General features: G+C 39.8%; 2 protein-coding genes across 2 annotated transcripts in view; one reads left to right on the top strand and one right to left on the bottom strand.

The window, feature by feature from the left end:
• LOC137278200 (uncharacterized) overlaps window positions 1-19591 on the bottom strand; it is a 250335-nt gene that overhangs the window by 54048 nt on the left and 176696 nt on the right. The gene's annotated exons all lie outside the window — the stretch shown is intronic.
• The window catches only part of LOC137278191 (uncharacterized), an 80050-nt gene that overhangs the window by 37928 nt on the left and 22531 nt on the right, over window positions 1-19591 (top strand). The window contains exons 8-11 of the mRNA XM_067810388.1: window positions 13688-14120; window positions 15136-15252; window positions 15757-15809; window positions 16014-16121. Of these exons, the coding sequence (XP_067666489.1) occupies window positions 13688-14120; window positions 15136-15252; window positions 15757-15809; window positions 16014-16121 (711 nt within the window). The remainder of the gene's footprint in view (window positions 1-13687; window positions 14121-15135; window positions 15253-15756; window positions 15810-16013; window positions 16122-19591) is intronic.

Genomic DNA, 19591 nt, shown 5'->3' on the forward strand with positions numbered 1-19591 from the left:
TAGACAAAGTGGGTGATGGAATCGAATTGATTTCAAGTACACGAACTGGTTTGCCTCATCAATTTGATTAGTCAGCTCATCCCGATTCATGCCACTTATGTGATTCGCATCAGCGTTCTGGGGTTCACCAGTTCACTCCCCATCCAGACGCCGGTATAGTTCCAGGGACCGTCGCTCTCCTTCACGTCAAACTGATTCAGATCATATGACGGGGGCGACAATTCTGCCTGAATCATGGAATCCTAATCAGGATTCCTCTCAAGGGCCAAATTTAAATACAATGCTTCGGGCTATTACAGTAGCTTGGAATCAATGTCAACCTTCGACTACGTCAAGCTCAGTTCCAGTTGCATCAACTGGTAACCTGTCTTCCACTGGTGTATCTCATCAACCCTCAATTTTGTAGAACCTTCGCATGTACTTGCCTGGATTGTTGAAAAGCTTCAGCTGTCGGTGAGCAGATCTCCGGATGACCTTAATGTGTCTTATGACCTATCAACCATTACCTTGGCACCACGACCGTGCATTCTGCAAATGAAAAGTTCATTAGATGATGCGTTTAAGAAATTGAAACGCGTGAAGGATGGTTTGTCTTCACCCAAGTTTATGCCATCCATTGCTCACGGCCATGGGTTTTTTGGATTGGCTTCGTCTCCATCAGTTGACGAGGATATTTCTACCCTATGTGGCAAACGCGCTGCTTCACCTTTCTTTGTGGAAGATAGGGAATTGGCACATATGGATATGACTATTCGTTGCACACTACCCTTTATCAATTGTGCTATATCGGCAGTGGATGCCGTTGCTGTAGCTGTTGATCACGGATATACTGACCAAGATGCTTATATCAGGGGATGCATGGCATTGGTCACCATAGAGACACTTCTGGACAAGCATGCTGTAGAACAGCTCCACCCACTCATTGTTACTCCAGGGTTCTACTCCCCAATATTTCTGGTCCCAAAAAAGAATTCAAACAAACTTCGTTTGATATTCAACATGAAACAGTTCAATGCCCGGTTTCTGTCACCACCACCCCACTTTCGGATGGTGTCAGTCAACCTGCTACGAACCATTTTGAAGAAAGGGGACTATCTGATTTCCCTCGACCTGCAAGATGCCTATTTTCACATACCAATACATCCAGATCACCGGAAGTATCTTCGGTTCACGTTCCAAGGACGTCATTACCAGTGGATGGTACTACCATTTGGAATATCTACGGCCCCATGGCTTTTTACTCGGGTAACCAAACCGATAACAAGCTACCTGCATTGTCGGGGAATCACTTTCGAGAGCTACATCGACGACTGTGTTTAAGCTCAGCAGGATCCAGTTGTCCTTCATCTCCGCAGTTCACCATCAAGTTGCTAACGCAATTAGGGTGGCTCCTGAATTACGAGAAGTCGAAATTAATACCAACTCGGAGATTACAATTCATAGGGGCGATATTGGACACGCAACATTCAGGGCATGTTATTTGTACCTCAGGACAGATGGGACAAGATTCGGCGCAGTCTACCCCTAGCACTGAATTCACCCAGAACCCTACGCCAATGGCAAGAGTTACTAGGGTTGTTAACGTCGGCACAAGCACTGACTTACAGGGGCCAACTACAACTTCGCCCTCTCCAAATGTTTTTGTGCCCATTCATCCGGAACGACAACCCCAGGGAGATGATTCGTCTTCCAGAGCAGCTATGGCCAGTTCTTCGTTGGTGGTTCAACGAACGGAATGTTTGCGCTGGAGTCTCTATGGTGCCATTCACACCGACTCTTCACCTGTTCGTCGACGCATCCCTCGAGGGTTGGGGTGCCCACTTTCTCCATCATTGAGTGGCCGGGCAGTGGTCATCCGCAGAAAAGACCCTTCACATCAACCAGTTGGAATTCAGTGCGGTCATTCTAGCCATTCAACATTGGGCAGCAGAACTCCAGTCGTCCCATCTACTGATTCAATCTGACGATTCAACAGTGGTATGGTACATCAACCATCAAGGCTCGACAGGGTCAGTTTTACCACCTAATCGATTCTCTTCACATTGTGGCAAGAGCCCGACACATTCCCAGAGTGAGGAATGTCATAGCCGATGCCTTGTCTCGTCCCAAACGGCCGTCATCAACAGAGTGGATGTTACTACCTCTGATGTTTCAGTCAATGATCTACCCCATATCTCAACCAGAAGTAGATCTATTCGCCACTCGGTACAACCATCAGCTTCCAAGGTTCGTATCACCTATTCCGGATCCTCAGGCGTGGGACGACGATGCAATAGCAATATCTTGGGAGGGACTGAACGCCTACGCGTTTCCTCCCCCGGCTCTACTTCCCAAAGTTGTTCAGAATTTACTTACAACCAGCAAGATTCGTCTGGTCTTGGTTGCACCCTTTTGGCCAGCAAGAAGTTGGTTCGTCGATCTAAAGCAATTAGCAGAACTGAATCCAGTACCGCTACCCGCCCGCAACGACTTACTTCGTCATCCTCATTTAGACGTGTACCACGGGTCACCTCAGACCCTGGATCTGCACGTATGGCGCATTTACAGAAATCTCTGAGAGCCAAGGGTTACTCTCACAGAGTAGCTGCAGCTATAACTTCTGCACACAGGACTTCAACTCGATCATTGTATGACAACAAATGGAAGAAATTTGAACATTATTGTGGTATTAGGGGAATAATTTCTCCCACCACTGCATCACCTCAAGTCATTGCAGAATTTCTACAGCATTTACGAATTATGCGGAAGCTTAAAGGTACTACATTGTCAACCTGTTTGCCTGCCATTAATTCGGTTCTTGCTACAACTACTGGAACAAAGGTGTCTACTACTCCCGAGCTCCAGTCTCTGCTTCGCTTGATCAGGCTTGCTGACCAGTCCAGGAAGTTCAGACCTCTTGCATGGGATTTGTCAGTTGTCCTCTGTCATTTAGTGTCCACTGACTATGAACCATTACATGATAAGGCGTTTGAACAGATAACGTTCAAAACTTTCTTTTTAGTAGCATTGGCTACTGCGGCTCGTATTTCAGAGTTGCATGCACTTGATGTGAATTGTGTGCAGTTTGAACAAAAACGGCATGGCAGAGTATTTCTGGGATTGCGTTGGGACTTTGTTGCAACAAACCAGTTACCAAGACAACCAGATAGACGTTTTACTATCCCTCCTGGGAATGAGGCAGTTGTTATTCCCCATTTATAAAATAAACGAAAAGTCAAAAGAATTATGTCTGAGCATTTAATGCACCCAAACTGAAACAAAGCGGTAAAACCAATGAAAAATCCCTACACACTTCACATTCACCGATAATGTGAATGCTAAGACTTCTGTATAAAATGTCTTCCCGATAATGGAAGCTATTCTTAATTCTAATTTAACTGTAACCCCCAGGCTGGTACTCTATACGGACGTCTTTGTCCCGCAACAGTCATCTAACCAACTGCCAGCCTTCAACTCATAAACGCTGTCGCCAGCTATATCCACGAAATGCACGGGATAATTTCAACCCTCGTGCATGTACGCACAGCGACGGGTGCATTCGGGCGCGTTAACCCACGCTACAAACGAAAACATCAGTTTCCTTCTGTTCATACCCCTCTCCTTGACAGACTCCTGTCAATACAACACAAGCATTCAATCAATTTCAATACAATGCTAGTATCTCTAACATCTGCAAAAACAGAAATTAAATACTTTTCAAAATTACAAGCTGAAATCAATATTATCCACTAATCCTCCTATATCCTGTAATGTTTATAACAAGTCATATAATCTCAGACAGTTCATATAGTTCATACAGCATTCCACAGTCAAAGTTCAAGACTCACAGTTCACAGTTCAGTGTCAATCTTGATGTCACATAATCCAAAGTCCCAGAATCCGGATAATCTATTGTTACAATCCACAGCATCCAGCGTCTTCACAGAATCCAGTATCACATAATCCGATGTTAGAGAATCCACAGAATCCATGTTGCAAAATCCAAGTTGCTGTATCCGATGTATCTGAAGTCACAAATCTGTATCACAATTCTCAGATGACCACTCCAGTGGACAAATCTTGTTTGCTGGTCTGGTAATCACTGATTGTCCGATTCGTACATCCACCACACGAGCATGTCCGTCTCGTCCTGGATATGTCTTCACAATCCTGCCAAGGGGCCACTGTCCTCGTGGAGTGTCCGGAGAAATCACAAGAACAATATCGTTGGCACACAGGTCTCTGCTTTGAGTTCTCCATTTCCGCCTTGGATTCAGACTTGGGAGCCATTCCTTCATCCACCGCTTCCAAAAGTGTCTCATCAGTTCCTGAATACGTCTCCAGCGCCTTCTTGGATGGTAATCTGTAGTGTCGACGGATTCTGGAGCAAATCGGATTCTCCGATGCATTGGCAATGATTCTGTGTTCAGACTCTTCTATTTCCTCTGCTGTAAGTTCACCTTTTATTCTGTATTCACCCGAAGTGGAACAGTTATATAAGAATCTGTATACCCACGCATTGATACGTGTGAGTTTTCTCCAGCTGGAGAATTTTGACGGTTCAAGTCTGAACATCTCAATGTCAGGTTTCTGTACCACAACTAGAGCAACATGCTTCTTGTTAGTTTTTGCTTCCTTGTCATCCTTTAACATGTCAAGCGACAATGCTTTGTTTGATGGCCATTCAGATTCTGGTCCAAGCAGAAACATAGGTCCACACCACCATAATTGGTTGTTTATCAGACAAGAAACCATCACACCTCTTGAAAGAAGATCTGCAGGATTTTCTGCCGATGGTATGTGTCGCCACTGATTTGGATTTGTGATGCTGTGTATTTCACCAATTCTGTTGGCAACAAAGGGTTTGAAAGTACGACTGTTGTTTTTAATCCAGCACAAGACATTCATGCTGTCTGACCAGAAAGTAACTGTTTCAGTCTCTACCTGAAGGATCTTGACTACTTCACAGGTAAGTCTGAGACCAAGTATAGCTGCCATCAGTTCAAGGCGTGGTATACTACAAGCTTTCAACGGAGCGACACGGCATTTTGCAGCAACTATCCTGCTAGATTTTTTCCCGTCCAGGTAAGTATAAACGGAATATACAACAGTTCCGTATGCATCCTGTGATGCATCAACAAAGGTGTGAATTGATACTGAACAAACCTCAGCGTCTAGACGCAAACATCTTGGCACCTGAACACATTGTATTTCTTGCAATTGTACTAACCATTTGTCTATTTTCTGTTGCAGGTGTTGGGGCAATTCATCATCCCAGTCATGTCCTGTTAACCACATTTCCTGTAACAGAATCTTGGCAGTGATGATGAATGGTCCTATGAATCCTAGCGGATCAAAAAGTCTTGCCAATTGCCTAAGAAACCCTCTCTTGGTTGTTTCTTTTTGAATAAACGTTCCTGCTTTAAATGTGAAAATGTCTTTTTCAGCAATCCACACGAGCCCAAGAGCTTTTACAGATGGCAAATGGCCCTTTGAAAGATCAATCTCGGAAGCTCTGTCTTCTTCGGGGATGTTATCTAGTACTTTCAGTGAATTGGACAACAATTTTCTAGCATGCATTGAAGCACTAGACCATAACTGAGTTAACTCTTTGTACAGTTCTATGCCTTCATCGACATTCTCTACTGAGTCCATGCTGTCATCCATGTAGGTGGATTTCATGACCGTTTCAGCGGCCAGAGGGAGATCTGCCGCATGTCTCTCAGCATGTTCTTGAGTTACATACTGAGCCAGGAATGGAGAAGAGGTGTTTCCAAATACAACACGACTGAACTCGTACACCTCAGGAGGAGAATCTGTATTCATAGATCTCCAGAGAAATCTGTGGTATGGTCTATCCTGTGGTGAGATTTTGATCTGCAAGAACATCTCTGCAATATCACAAATAAGGGCTACTGGTTTTCTCCTGAACCGTATCAGCACATCAAAGAGTTCACAATGAAGCTTCGGACCTGGACTGATTACATCATTTAGTGATGTGTCTTGAAACTTTGCTGAAGCATCAAACACTATGCGGACTTTTGTTGTGGCTTTATCTGGGCGCAAGATTGGGAAATGAGGAAGATACCACACACCTTCTCTTGAATCCCGACGTTCTACTTTACGGACATAGCCTTTCTCAACATATTGCGAGATTATTTTGTCATAGGCTAATGCTATGTTTTGGTCCTTGGATAATTTCTTTTCAGTGCTAAGCAACCTACGGAATGCCATATCATAGTCATCTGGCAATGATGGAGTACCCTTCCAGGGGACACCAATCTAGTATCGGCCATTCTCATAAAGTAAGGTATCGTGTGCTTTGTGAAGAGCTTGCTCTTCATCTGGTGTAAGGGGTTTGAGAGGATTCTTAATCTCTTCAATTTCCCAAAATGATTTCACAAGGGAGCATAAGTCACTGTCTTTGCTGTATGCATGATATGTATATACACAGTGTGTTTGGGAGATAGCTTGACTGCAGAGCTTGCCTATGCATGTCCATCCAAGGGGCGTTCTCCTTGCAATAGGATCACCTATTTCCCCACACACATCTTCACATGACTGATGCAGATGCACCTTGTCAATTCCTATCAGGAGATCAATTATTGGACGTCGCCCAACGTTAGGAAAGCTTATGTTTTCTAGGTGACCCCATTTGTGTCTGTACTTCTGCCAGTCAATCACCTGAAGGTCGCCTGTAACCCTAGTCGTAGTCAATGCAGACATTTCCTCATTCACTGTACCATCCACAATTTCAATCCCAAATGTGACAGGTCTCGTCTCAAATGTTTCTTTCTTACCATTCAAAACACTCACAGATATCTTCTCTATTGAACCCTGCATCCCTAATTCGGAAGCCACATCAGCATTGATATAGGACCTCGTACTTGCATCATCCAACAATGCGTTAACACGAATCCTTTTATTCCCGTTCTTCAGTATTACTGGGACTGTCCTAAGTGCTATGAGAGGTTGGTCATTATCCAATGGTACGGTTGCATGCACTCTTTCAGAAAACACCTGATCATGACCTTTTGTTACAGAACTTACCTCAGCATATTCCCTATTCGCAACTGAACCATGTCTCAAGTCCAGATTGCGTTCTGAATAATCTGTTTTGAGTGTGTCATCATGTAAAAGCCTGTTATGGGTTTTCACACACCCATTGATCCCACACCGATATGTGTGTCTACATTGTGCACCACGATGATTGCCACGAAGACAACGGAAACATAATTTCAGTTTCTTTGCAGTGTTCCATCTCTCTGAAACAGTCATGTTTTTGAACACGTTACATTTCCATAACACATGTTGTTCACTACAAACCTTGCATACAACATCCCTGTATGACTTTTTACTCTGTCCTATCTCACCGACAAACGAGCACGATTCTTTTCTTTTGCTCCTATCACAAACACCATGCATTGTTTCTGCAGCTATTGTTTGGTATTCAGCTTCCTGAAGTACCCATTCTCTCAATGTCTCGACTGTCTCTTGTCTATCTCTATCATGAAGCCACCTCTGGTACTGAGCTACCATAGATTCTGTCAGTTTGTATTGTAGTGTGGCATACAATAACCCATTACCTAGCTCTTCTACTCTATCTGCTTCTCTCAAATTAACGACAGCAATGTCTAAAACATCGGCAAATTTTTGAACATCTCTGACAGAGCCTGGGCGAATAGGCTTCAAATTTGTCACTTCTTCTAACTGTAACGCTACTTGACGCCTTTTACCACCATAGTTCCTATCTAGACGTTCTAACGCAGTATCATAGGCCACAGCACTATGTCCCAAGCCTTGAATTGCTTTCAAAGCGTCCCCAGCCAGATATTGCCTCAGCTGCAATAGCTTGTATTCAGCAGTCGCTGGTGCCTGGTCTATGCATGTCAGAAAAGCAGCTTTCCAACCTTCGTAAGATTTTACATCGCCAGAAAATATTGGGATAGAAACTCATTTGAGTTGTTTCCATAAATCAGTTCCTATTGCATGACTGTGCGACTCAGTTTCATAACAAGGCGTGTTTTCCTGTGGTTTGTTTTGAACAAAATGTTTTTTGGTGGCTTTGTTGTGAACGCTTGGTTCACTTTGAGCAGATAGTTGTCCAGATTTAAACAATCCAGGAAGTCCCCTACTTGACGTAGATGTTGCATCAGTACTATTATCTAAGTGAGCTTGTGCCTGTTCAATCACAGCATTAGTTTCATCTTCAAGATGACTAAGTTCTTGTTCTGTTTTACTAACATTTTCGCCCTGCTGATTCTTTGCATAAGCCAAAGTGAGTTTTGTCATAACATTGATTGCTTTCACCTGACATTCGTTCACTTTATTTATGCCATCTCTAATGTCTGTACGAGATGGTTGATTAGGCGATTCTAGTTGACTGTACAACTTGTTTTTAGCTTTGGTGAATGTTGACTTTGCATTGGCTTTTAGTTGTTTCAGTTTCAAAATGTTCTCAAGTTCTGACTGAGACCCGTTTGGTTCTTGGGGATTTAATTTGCCATTCTTTATAATACCTTTCTCCTGAATGTCAGACATGACTAATTATTGCCTTACCGTTTAGTTAACTGATTTACCGCTTGAAACCACGCTCTGCTACCATATGGGAATGAGGCAGTTGTTATTCCCCATTTATAAAATAAACGAAAAGTCAAAAGAATTATGTCTGAGCATTTAATGCACCCAAACTGAAACAAAGCGGTAAAACCAATGAAAAATCCCTACACACTTCACATTCACCGATAATGTGAATGCTAAGACTTCTGTATAAAATGTCTTCCCGATAATGGAAGCTATTCTTAATTCTAATTTAACTGTAACCCCCAGGCTGGTACTCTATACGGACGTCTTTGTCCCGCAACAGTCATCTAACCAACTGCCAGCCTTCAACTCATAAACGCTGTCGCCAGCTATATCCACGAAATGCACGGGATAATTTCAACCCTCGTGCATGTACGCACAGCGACGGGTGCATTCGGGCGCGTTAACCCACACTACAAACGAAAACATCAGTTTCCTTCTGTTCACCTCCTTTGTCAACGATTCTTGGGCCTGATGATGTGGAAGATTCATCTCTCTGCCCTGTCAGAGCTCTATGGTCTTCGTAAGAGGCTATTCATCCCGCTGTCATCTACATCCAAGGCTGAGGTTTCACGGACAACCTTATCTTTTTGGATGCGTGCTACTATACTGAGGGCATATGCTTTTGCTGCACTGCCACCCCCAGCAACCTCTGCGATGGCTCTACACAGCAACTGTTCCTTGACGTCCATCATGGAGGGTTGCTTTTGGCGCTCTGATACAGTGTTTTCTTCACATTATCTGAGGGATTTGTCGGTCACTGATGTCCAAGGTCTTCACCAGTTCGGACCCCTTGTCTTGGCCCAGCTGCTGTCATTGGCCCGTCAAAGCAGATGAGGAAGAGTGCGTTTATGCTTTCTTTCTCGTGTACATACTGAATAAAATTTTGAACTTTGTTTCTGAGTTTTGTTCTGAATTCTTCTGGGAATTGAACTCTTTACTCAATTTATTGGGTGATTGCTATTAGTGTCTATACGGATCTACAGTAGCTAGATCCTGTTTTTTCCATGTAGAAGAGTTCAACAATCTCGCTTGCTGACCTCTACTCCTCGGAGCAATCACGTCAGTGTAGTGAGTCCTTCCCGATTTCCTTTACGGATTTCGTAGCGTTCATAGCTCCTAAGTTCCTTAGCACACCTTTGTGGTCTTACTGTGGTAAGTGGTGGAAGCCATGTGGTGTTGTTTTGGTACTGAACGTTAAACTTGTGAGCTTTCCGATTCAGTTTCCTTTTCCCCTCTTTGTGATGGGATCTGGGGGGCTGTCTCGAAGCAGGTACGGGCCCGATTACTAGTCATAAGACTTTAATTCACTGGGGTACTCTGATAAATCGCAACGAAGTGACATGACTCACCTAGTTGCGTCTCCTTGCTTATGCGAGGGTTGCGGCCGAACACCACATTGCTCAGGAGTACCCACTCCTTGGGAGCGATGGCGCCTAGTAAGCCAAGGGGTTCAGGAGAACCCACCACTAGGATAGGTTCTATGCTAGTTGGATGCGACCTCTCTTGTTCATTGCTACCTACGGTTGTCATTAGCCTATACAGTAATACTGTCAGTGCTTTGAGACATAGGGTAATCTGCTACCCGCCGTCCAACCGTGAGATAAGTGCAAATCGTGAGATAGGATAAGTTTAAAAATTTGGAAATTTTAACTATAAATTGTATATTTATATACTTATCCTAGAAATTATTGATAAAACTCAAGGGAATTGGAGGAAAAGAAATTTGACATTAATAGGGAAAATAACGGTTGTTAAAACTTTAGCACTCTCATCATTGGTGCAAATATTCACTTCACTCCCAAATCCTCCAAAGGAATTCACCGATAAATTAAAAGATATATTTTATAAATTCATCTGGAATGATAAGCGCGATAAGATAAAGGGAACAACACTTATTAGAAAATATGAAGGAGGGGGACTCAGAATGGTTAACGTAGAGGTATTCATAAACTCATTGAAACTGACAGTGTTAAAGAAATATCTCCAAAATAAAAAATACTAGCCCTAACACCTTTCCATTCAAGGATATATTTCTGCTTGGAGCCAATATTGAAAATTATGTGAATATAACGAATCCCTATTGGAAAGATGTGTTGGCAGCTTGGGGAATATTTTGTAGAACACATAAAACTGATTTTACAGATATTCATCAAATCTTATCTGAACCCCTTTGGTTCAGCCATCAATTCCAAAATAGTAATTTTATTATAAAACATTGGTATCTTAAAGGTATTCATTCTATAAGAGACTTCCCCTGCGAAATTCAGTTCATGAGTTCATGAAGTCTTCATGAAGTTCATGAAGTGTTCATGAAGTGTTCATCAACTTTAGCTTAAATCTTCATGAACTTACTTCATGAAGACACACTTCATGAAGACTTCATCAACTTCATGAAGCAATTTCACACTTCATGAAGTTTTGTTACTTCATGAAGACATATTTCATGAAGACTTCTTCAACTTCATGAAGCAATTTCACACTTCATGAAGTTTTGTTACTTCATGAAGACATATTTCATGAAGACTTCTTCAACTTCATGAAGTTATTTCACACTTCATGAAGTTTTGTTACTTCATGAAGACATATTTCATGAAGACTTCTTCAACTTCATGAAGTTATTTCACACCTCATGAAGTTATATGTTACTTCATGAAGTTTTTGTTCATGAAGAAAGTTTAATCTTATTCACTACAAATTTCCAGAGTAAACTGCATTAAAAAGAAAATACAGAATAAATATTACAAGCTACAATACTTTTATTCATGTTAGATAAGTTGTTATGTAAACGATTACAGATGAGGCATAAACATCATCATCAATGTGTAATGATCAAGGTATTTTGTCATTTAATGAACTAAAGAAAACTTACAAAATCTAAGGCACAGTTCTTGATTATTACCAGGTTCTTTCAAAAATACCAAGAAAATGGAAAGATACTATTAGAAATAATCTATTGATTGTTCATAATCACTATCTCAGCACATCACTGATATGCTTACTTTCAGCATCAAAGAGGTCAAGATATTTCTATCATAAGCTTATAAGTACTGAAAATGTCCCTTCTACATGTGAAAAATGGCAACAACTCTCTGAAACTGTAATCCCATGGGAACATATTTTCAGAGACTTTCAGTTTAAATTTATTCATAATATTATATACACAAAAAAAGAATGACTGAAAATGAAATTAGTTTATGATGAACTATGCTCTTTTTGTAACTTAGTGTCTGAAAATTTGATACATATTTATTGGGAATGTGAATGTGTGAGAACATTCTGGCTGAAACTGAAAGAATATATTGACAATAAAACAACAGAAAAATTTACCCTGACAAAATATATAGTCTTAATTGGCAGAAATAATATTGACTTAATGAAGCATATACTTTTTTGCTGGTAAAAAATACATTCATGTATCAAGTATTAAGAAACACTAAGTTATCACTGGATGCATTTCTAAAAATACTAGGTGGTATTTTCAAAACTGAAAAGTTTATTGCTGACAAGAATAATAAAATATTACAATTTGACCGAAAATAGTCACCACTGCTGCCATACCTGCAGTATGTGTAATTTCTGATCCTAAGAACTTATGTCGTATTGTGCATTTGTGCTGCTGCATCATTTATTTGTGTATCTGTGTACTGAGTTGAATGAATATAAAAACAAACAAATAAAAAAAACATTATATGGATGTATTCCAGCAAATTAGAAAATTGTACTAATAACCTATTTGCAGAGTTCATTTCAGAACACTGATCAAAAAAATAGTTGCATGTTCAATATTTATATTATGAACATCATGTTAAATAGGGTTCATGAATATTTTGGAATATTCATAAGGGGTTGGTTATGTGCAACCCCATGAAACTGGAGCAGCTTGACATTTTGTCAGAACTGTTGCATGGGAATACCAATTGTCAACTACTTGACTGGGAGCCAGCTCTTAGCGTCTTGAGAATGAACACACTTGACTCAGTGATGAAAAGGAATATTTTTAAGAGGGAACACAACTTGTTATCATTATACTTGAATGGCATGTAACTTTACATTGATGTTAGATATTTATGTCCTGGATCTTTCAAACATTTCCTGAAAATACCTCTTCAGTCAGGATCAATGTCATGGGCAAATACAGACCCTGCAAAATTATTGATCGAAATTTCTAAATGAGATTCAATTTATCAGTTAAAAGATAATGTCTAGCAATATTTTAACTTTGATTTTTACATTTATAAATTCTCTGATCGTAGATACAACATATTAGAAACAATGCAGTGATAAGTGAGGTCGAGTTCAGGATATTGAGCATGCATGGTGATAAGCAGACTGAGTTCAAGATAATGAGCATGCATGGTGATAAGCAGACTGAGTTCAAGATAATGAGCAAGATAATGAGCATGCATGGTGATAAGCAGACTGAGTTCAAGATAATGAGCATGCATGGTGATAAGCAAACTGAGTTCAAGATAATGAGCATGCATGGTGATGAGGCTGAGTTCAAGATAATGAGCATGCATGGTGATAAGGAGGCTGAGTTCAAGATAATCAGTATGCATGGTGATATGTGGGTTGAGTTCAGGATAATGAGCATACATGGTCACAGATAAGCAGGTTGAGTTGAGGATAATGAGCATTCATGGTGATAAGCAGGTCGAGTTCATGATAATGCATTATGATAAGCAGGTTGAGTTTAAGATAATGAGCATGCATGTGATAAGTAATTAAGAATTAGTAGCATGCCTTAAATGTCAGGTTATCCTGAATGAGCATCAGTTCTTCTGACTGGTAAGTTCTGAAGATTGTGAATTGTTGAAGATATTTCTCACTAGATTCCATCTATCTGGAACTCTTCTGTAGATATGCTGTAAAACTAAAACTTGTTCCATATTGTACTTCATGTAATACATGTTGCATATATATAGTCAAGCTAGTGGAAACATCAAGGGCAATAACTAACTACAGGAAACAGCCATAAAGGAAAGGATTAGAGAAAGTTGTGTTTAGTTTGACTGAAACACTTTCAGCACTGAGTTCCCATAAAACAGTGCAATGACAATGTATTCATATTCTTACCCAAACCTAAACTGGCAGTAAATGTAATTTTGTTGGTTCCTGACAGAACTGAAGGAGATGCAAGAACGTCTGCAGTCAATGGAGACCACTTTTAAAAGGATGCAACACAGTATGAATGAACACATGGACAGTAATCGTAGTGACATGGAGAAAGGCAGGAAGGAGATCAGTGAGTTTACACGAACTGTGCTGGACACTGTTCTGAAGAAGAAGGAGCAAGATCAGCCCTCAATAACAGAACAACCTCCAGCCATCTCACCTGGCCATGCAGATGTTAGGGCACCAGTGGTGGACAGTAAAAGTCTTTTTTCAGCATTAACTAGAATCCAAACTCAGGAAATTGTTGTCCAGGCACTAAGAAGTGATCCTTCATGCACAACTAAGTCGACGGATAAGCCATTGTCTGCAACTGAACGGAATGACCCCCCACAGAGAGCATCCCCACAAACGACATCCACAAGCACAACATCCCCAGAAATGTTGGTTAATTCATTATCTATGTTAAATGATGGTAAACAAGTGCTTTTTAACACCCTCATCATACAATTAATTGTGATATAAGTAACACCTTATCTGTCCATGCATATGTCCATCGATTAGACCATCATTTCAGAAAGACAACTTTAAGACAACTCAGTATATTCAAAAAATGTTTGGCAGATATATCTAACAGATACTGTAATGGTTCCAATTCCTATTTACAGATTGTTTCCATTATACCATGATGTTTCCATAAAAATAAATCAAATAATCAGAAATGGAGGTTACCTGGTGTCATTTCCAAGGCAAAACTAAAACATTTTCAGCATATTTTTTACAAACTTAGGATACACATTAATCAGGTGCTTATGCATGAAACTATCACTTGTGTATTAACAGTGAATGAGTCTTCAATATGGTGACGTATAGGGTTCTTTTATGAAGATTGCTAGCATCCAAAAATCTTGTTATATATATTCGGTCACTGATCAGATATTTGAGTAAGTTCTTGCTGCTTTTGGTGCCATGTCAGATCCTACGTCTAAGTAGCTAATATGTGTATGTTTGGACTGATATTGTTAGTGAGACATTATAAGTAGTTCACTGGTCATGAGGGTAACATGAGCTGATGGCCCCCGAAGGACCAGTGAACAACGTATTAATCCTACCAAAAACCTGAATTTTAAAGAAGCACTTCTCAGTTGAATGTGAGGCGAATCGACATTTTGCAGATGACAGAAGGTAAACAGATTTAGAATTACCTCCTTTCCATCAATTTTCAGTCGCAAAACATCGGTAATTTCTGTGCTTCATGTGTGATTCAATGTTATTCGAAATAAAAAGTACTACCATGAAGCACCAGAAGAGTTCAGAATTTCTAGTGGTGTACACTGAAAATAATACATCGCCTGTAAGCGGGGTACATTAAAAATAATAGAATAGTGCTTAGCCAATCGGAAACCAACATTCGTGTGTTAGGTAAGATAAATTATGTTGCCTACTTTGTTTCATCAGAGATGAGGAAGTACCAAAGCTCCAAGGCAAAGAGGAACATGTTTCAAGACATGTTCCAGCTATAGATTCCTCTGGCAGGGATACACACTCCATGCCTTCCAAGACTGAACGTAAGAGGTATGGCTGCTGCATCTATACTGTAACTATGGAATGTTATTTCAACTTATTAATTGGTCCTACACTCTTCTGTCACTGTGGAATGTTATTTCACCTCATTAACAGGGCCAACAGTTTTCTTTCACCATGATATGTTATTTCAACTAATTGACGGGACCATCAGTATTGAACATTTCTTTCCTAAAAAGTTCTATCATAACATGTCTGTACTTTTGAAACTAGTCAAACTTTGCTTGCAGTATGCAAGAATACAATGAAGATTCAAAGTGGAATTTGGTCATGAATTACGTTTTCCTACTGAGAGTTTCAATGAGCCTAACTTTACACTGTTGTGAAATGCAATGATTGTCATTTCTGTATCTTTATTGTCAACTCATATGATTAGTAATACCTGACAGTTTGATTTGACTGTTTATTATGGGATGATTCGGCCACAAATCTGTTTCCAGTTTAAACAGGATTCTAAATAAATCCTTTTCAAAATTATACAAATTTTCTTCACAGTCCTGAACATGAAATAGCATCTGTCCAGGAGGGCAAAGATACTCCCTCAAAACGTGAGTAAATGTAACAATTATTAATTTAACATACTTTATGTTTTATCAGTATATGATAGGTTGTATGAAGGTCAGTCAGTGACTCCTTTTTCTAAATGGTGTATCCATGTAAATCCATCATTTATATGTTGAAAAGGTGAATGAATTAAGATGTTGGTTTTTTCTGGGGTACCTTGACAATAATGACATCTGATGGTTGAGCAGAAGTATATGAAGATGCTGAGAAGCTGCTGAGTTCCCTGAATGTAGGACTGAGCTCAAGTCCAGATGCCCAGCGCCTCACTGATGCTGTTGTTGCAGCCCTGAAGGATGGTAGGTGATAGCTTAGACTGACACATATGCATATCACATGATCAAGACAATCTCACTATGACTTGAGTAATGTCTCCAATGCATTGTTTTTCATTTCTGACTTAGGAATGCATAGAATGACACATGTTCTGTATCTTGTGATTGATGTATGTAATTAACTGTCAAGATTATTATCTGTCTGTCCGTCCCTCTGTCCGTCAGACTGTAATCATTTGGTTTCCAGAGCATAACTCAGAAGCCTTTTGCTATTTACAGGTTTTCGGCATTTTAATTTTTTTATGATTTTCCATGGAACATTTTGGTGTTAGTCTAATGGTGGGGTTGGCTTCATTTCTGGAGCAGAACTCAAAACCAATATTTTTCTGCCAAACTTGGTAGATATATCAATCAGAACCGGAAGTGGTGCCTTTTGCTATGTACAAGTTTTTGTGATTAATATCATTTTCTTGGTTTCCATGGAAATGTTTTGGACGTTGTCTCAAAATGGAGGGATGAGCTTCATTTCTGGAGCAGAACTCAAAAACCATTCAATATGTTTCTGCAAAACCCAGACAACGTTTAAAGGCCACCGGAAGTGATGCATTTGTCATGCCACCTTTGACGACAGCTCGACAGAACCACATGCCTGAGTCTTATGCTTCCAAAATCAGTTCAAAACAGCAGCTGATACTGCAAAGAGGACAGTTGGGACATGGCAACATCATGTCTGTGCCAAAACAGTGGGAAGGTTAAAGCACCCTTTGCAGATTTATCGAAATTGAGAAAAACTGTGTTTTTGAACATGGTCGTTTTGGAAGAGGTGGTGCCATGACAAGTGCTGAATTGACACCGACCCTTCAACATCACTGTCAGACCATCCCACAGCTGTTTCAGAGAAACCTGTGTCTTCCAATGCACTTGCAGTGCACGGTGGACACACATGATACTGACTGCAAGTGACCCGTCCTTTCTTTTTAAGTTATCCACAGATGTTTTAATTTAAAACATATCTGCCAGTTACATCTGTATCTGTTGACATTTGTGTGAGTAAAGATAGTATGAATGTCAAAATGCATTTTTAATGGCTTTCAGTATATTTGGTTTACAACATGTGATAAAATAGACATATTAGGAGGAAATGTAATTCATCTTCTGTTCCATTTAAAATTATAAAGTGAACATATTTTCTCTTTATACATTCATATAAAGTGGTGCATTTTGCTATTTACAGGTTTTTATGATTTACTATTTTCTCGGTTTCCATGGCAATGCTTTGGATTTAGTCTCAAAAGTGAGAGGTGTATTTCATTTCCAGAGCACAATTCGAAAGCTTCTTAATACCTGACAGTAAAACTTGGTAGATATGTATGGCAGACCCCAGAGTGGTGCCTTTTGCTATTTACAAGTTTTTGTGATTTATCATTTTCTGGAAACCATTGAAATGATTTGGACCTTGTCTCAAAATGGAGGGATGGGCTTCATTTACGGAGCAGAACTCAAAAACTTCTTAATATCTGTCTGCAAAACTTGGCAGATATGTGAGACAGACACTAAAGTGGTGCTTTTTGCTATTTGCAGAATTTTTTTTGGAGGGATTGGCTTCGTTTCCGGAGCACAACTCGAAAACCATTTGATATCTTTCAACAGATCTTGACAGATATATGAGACATATCTTGAAGTGGTGCCTTTTGCTATTTACAGATACAGTATGGTTCAAAATTATTGAGAATAGCTAAAGCATTTCTTATTATTAAACGAGAACAAATCAGATAAAATTGAATGTATTGTGAAAGTGAACTGACCTTTTCATGTTGTGTAGGTAACAATTTAATATTTTAGCAAATCTCCTTGAGCTTCATGGCACAGTCTAAGACGGGTAGGCATACTTCCTATCAGAGAGGTTAGTGTCTCGTGAGTTATGCTGTCCCAGTATCGGACCACTTCTCTCTTCATGTCTTCAATTTTTGTCAACCCCTTTTGATTCACACATTCCTTCATCATCCCCCAAATGTTCTCAATGGGATTTAAGTCAGGACTATATGCAGGAAATGGTAATGCAGTCACATTTTTCTCCTGAAACCACTGCTTGGCATGTTTTGCGGTGTGTTTAGGATAATTATCTTGCTGCAAAATCCGGTCATTTCCATAAAACACATGTGCACTTGGAAGGAGAAAATTATCTAATATGTTAGTGTAGCGTTGACTTGTCAGATTTCCCTCAAACACACACAGCGGGGTCGTTCCTAATAAGGATATCCCTCCCCATACAGGAAACTTTGGGCTGTATTTAGGTCGTCGATACAACGGTGCTGACGCAGACTTTGTCCATATTTTCACATTATTGGGATATACCCATATTGAGCTTTCATCAGTAAAAATCACATTTTCCCAGTCAAAGTTTTCATGTGCCAAACACCACTCAACACGCCTGTCTTTATGTTCTTGTTTCATGAGAGGAGAAGGAATTCCAGTCTTTTTCTCCCATCCAAGATCAATCAAATTTCTTCTAACTGTAGATTTTGATACAACTGTTGATCCCCTTTCTATCATTTCATACCTGATGTTGGAGATGCTTGCCCTTTGCTTTTTAGACGCTAAACTTCCCAGCCGGACGCGATCTGAGAAGTCCAATTTTCTGGGTCTCCCTGCTCCTTTCTGGTGCCCAAAATCCTTTCCCTCTTTAAAATTCTTCCTAATCCTATACGCAATAGAAAGAGGAGTTCCTGTTCTCTCTGCCAATGTATTTACATCATCAATTCCTTGATTACACAACTCAAAAATCAACCTTCTTTTATCTTCAGCAGACATTATTGACAGTGCTGAGGAAAATGACGTCTGCTACAAATTCAGGGGAGGTAACTCTAATTGTACTATACTCAGTAGGCCAAGATGAGTTACCTCCCTTATACCATTACTTAGTTTTAAGTATCAGTGAATCAGTTGAGGTGTTAGGATAGCTCAAAGTAAGAAGAAAAATTCTCAATAATTATGAACCAGACTATATATGGCATTTATATTTTTCATGATTTCCATGGAAACAATTCAAACTAAAGTCTTAAGAAACATCAAGTAACCTTCAGATGATTTGTCCTTTCAAATATGTGATTTGACATATTGTGCATTCCATGCAATTCCAAAACTGACAGAATATGGAAAGTTGCATCAGTTTCCCAGTTTATTTGTCCACTTGTATCATATAACATCATATTATAACACTTCTTGGGTAAGTGATTTGAAGGTATAATCAACAGTTTTATCAAGTATTTAATTACTTTAATGCTTGTAAGAATGTGCTTTGGATACCTACCACATTCACCATAAATCACTAAGTTAATAGTGTTAATTTTAACTCTTTGCAGTTTTTAGAAAGTATGCAAATGGATTTGTTCAATTTCATCAAATTTGTTATTCCCCAAATTTCGACTCCATATGATAGAATTGGACTTTAACTTTGGCATCAAATATTTTAAAGCATGAAGAGTAGCTAATAT

Source organism: Haliotis asinina, chromosome 3 (genome assembly GCF_037392515.1).
Source record: "Haliotis asinina isolate JCU_RB_2024 chromosome 3, JCU_Hal_asi_v2, whole genome shotgun sequence".
NCBI classification, from domain to species: domain Eukaryota; kingdom Metazoa; phylum Mollusca; class Gastropoda; order Lepetellida; family Haliotidae; genus Haliotis; species Haliotis asinina.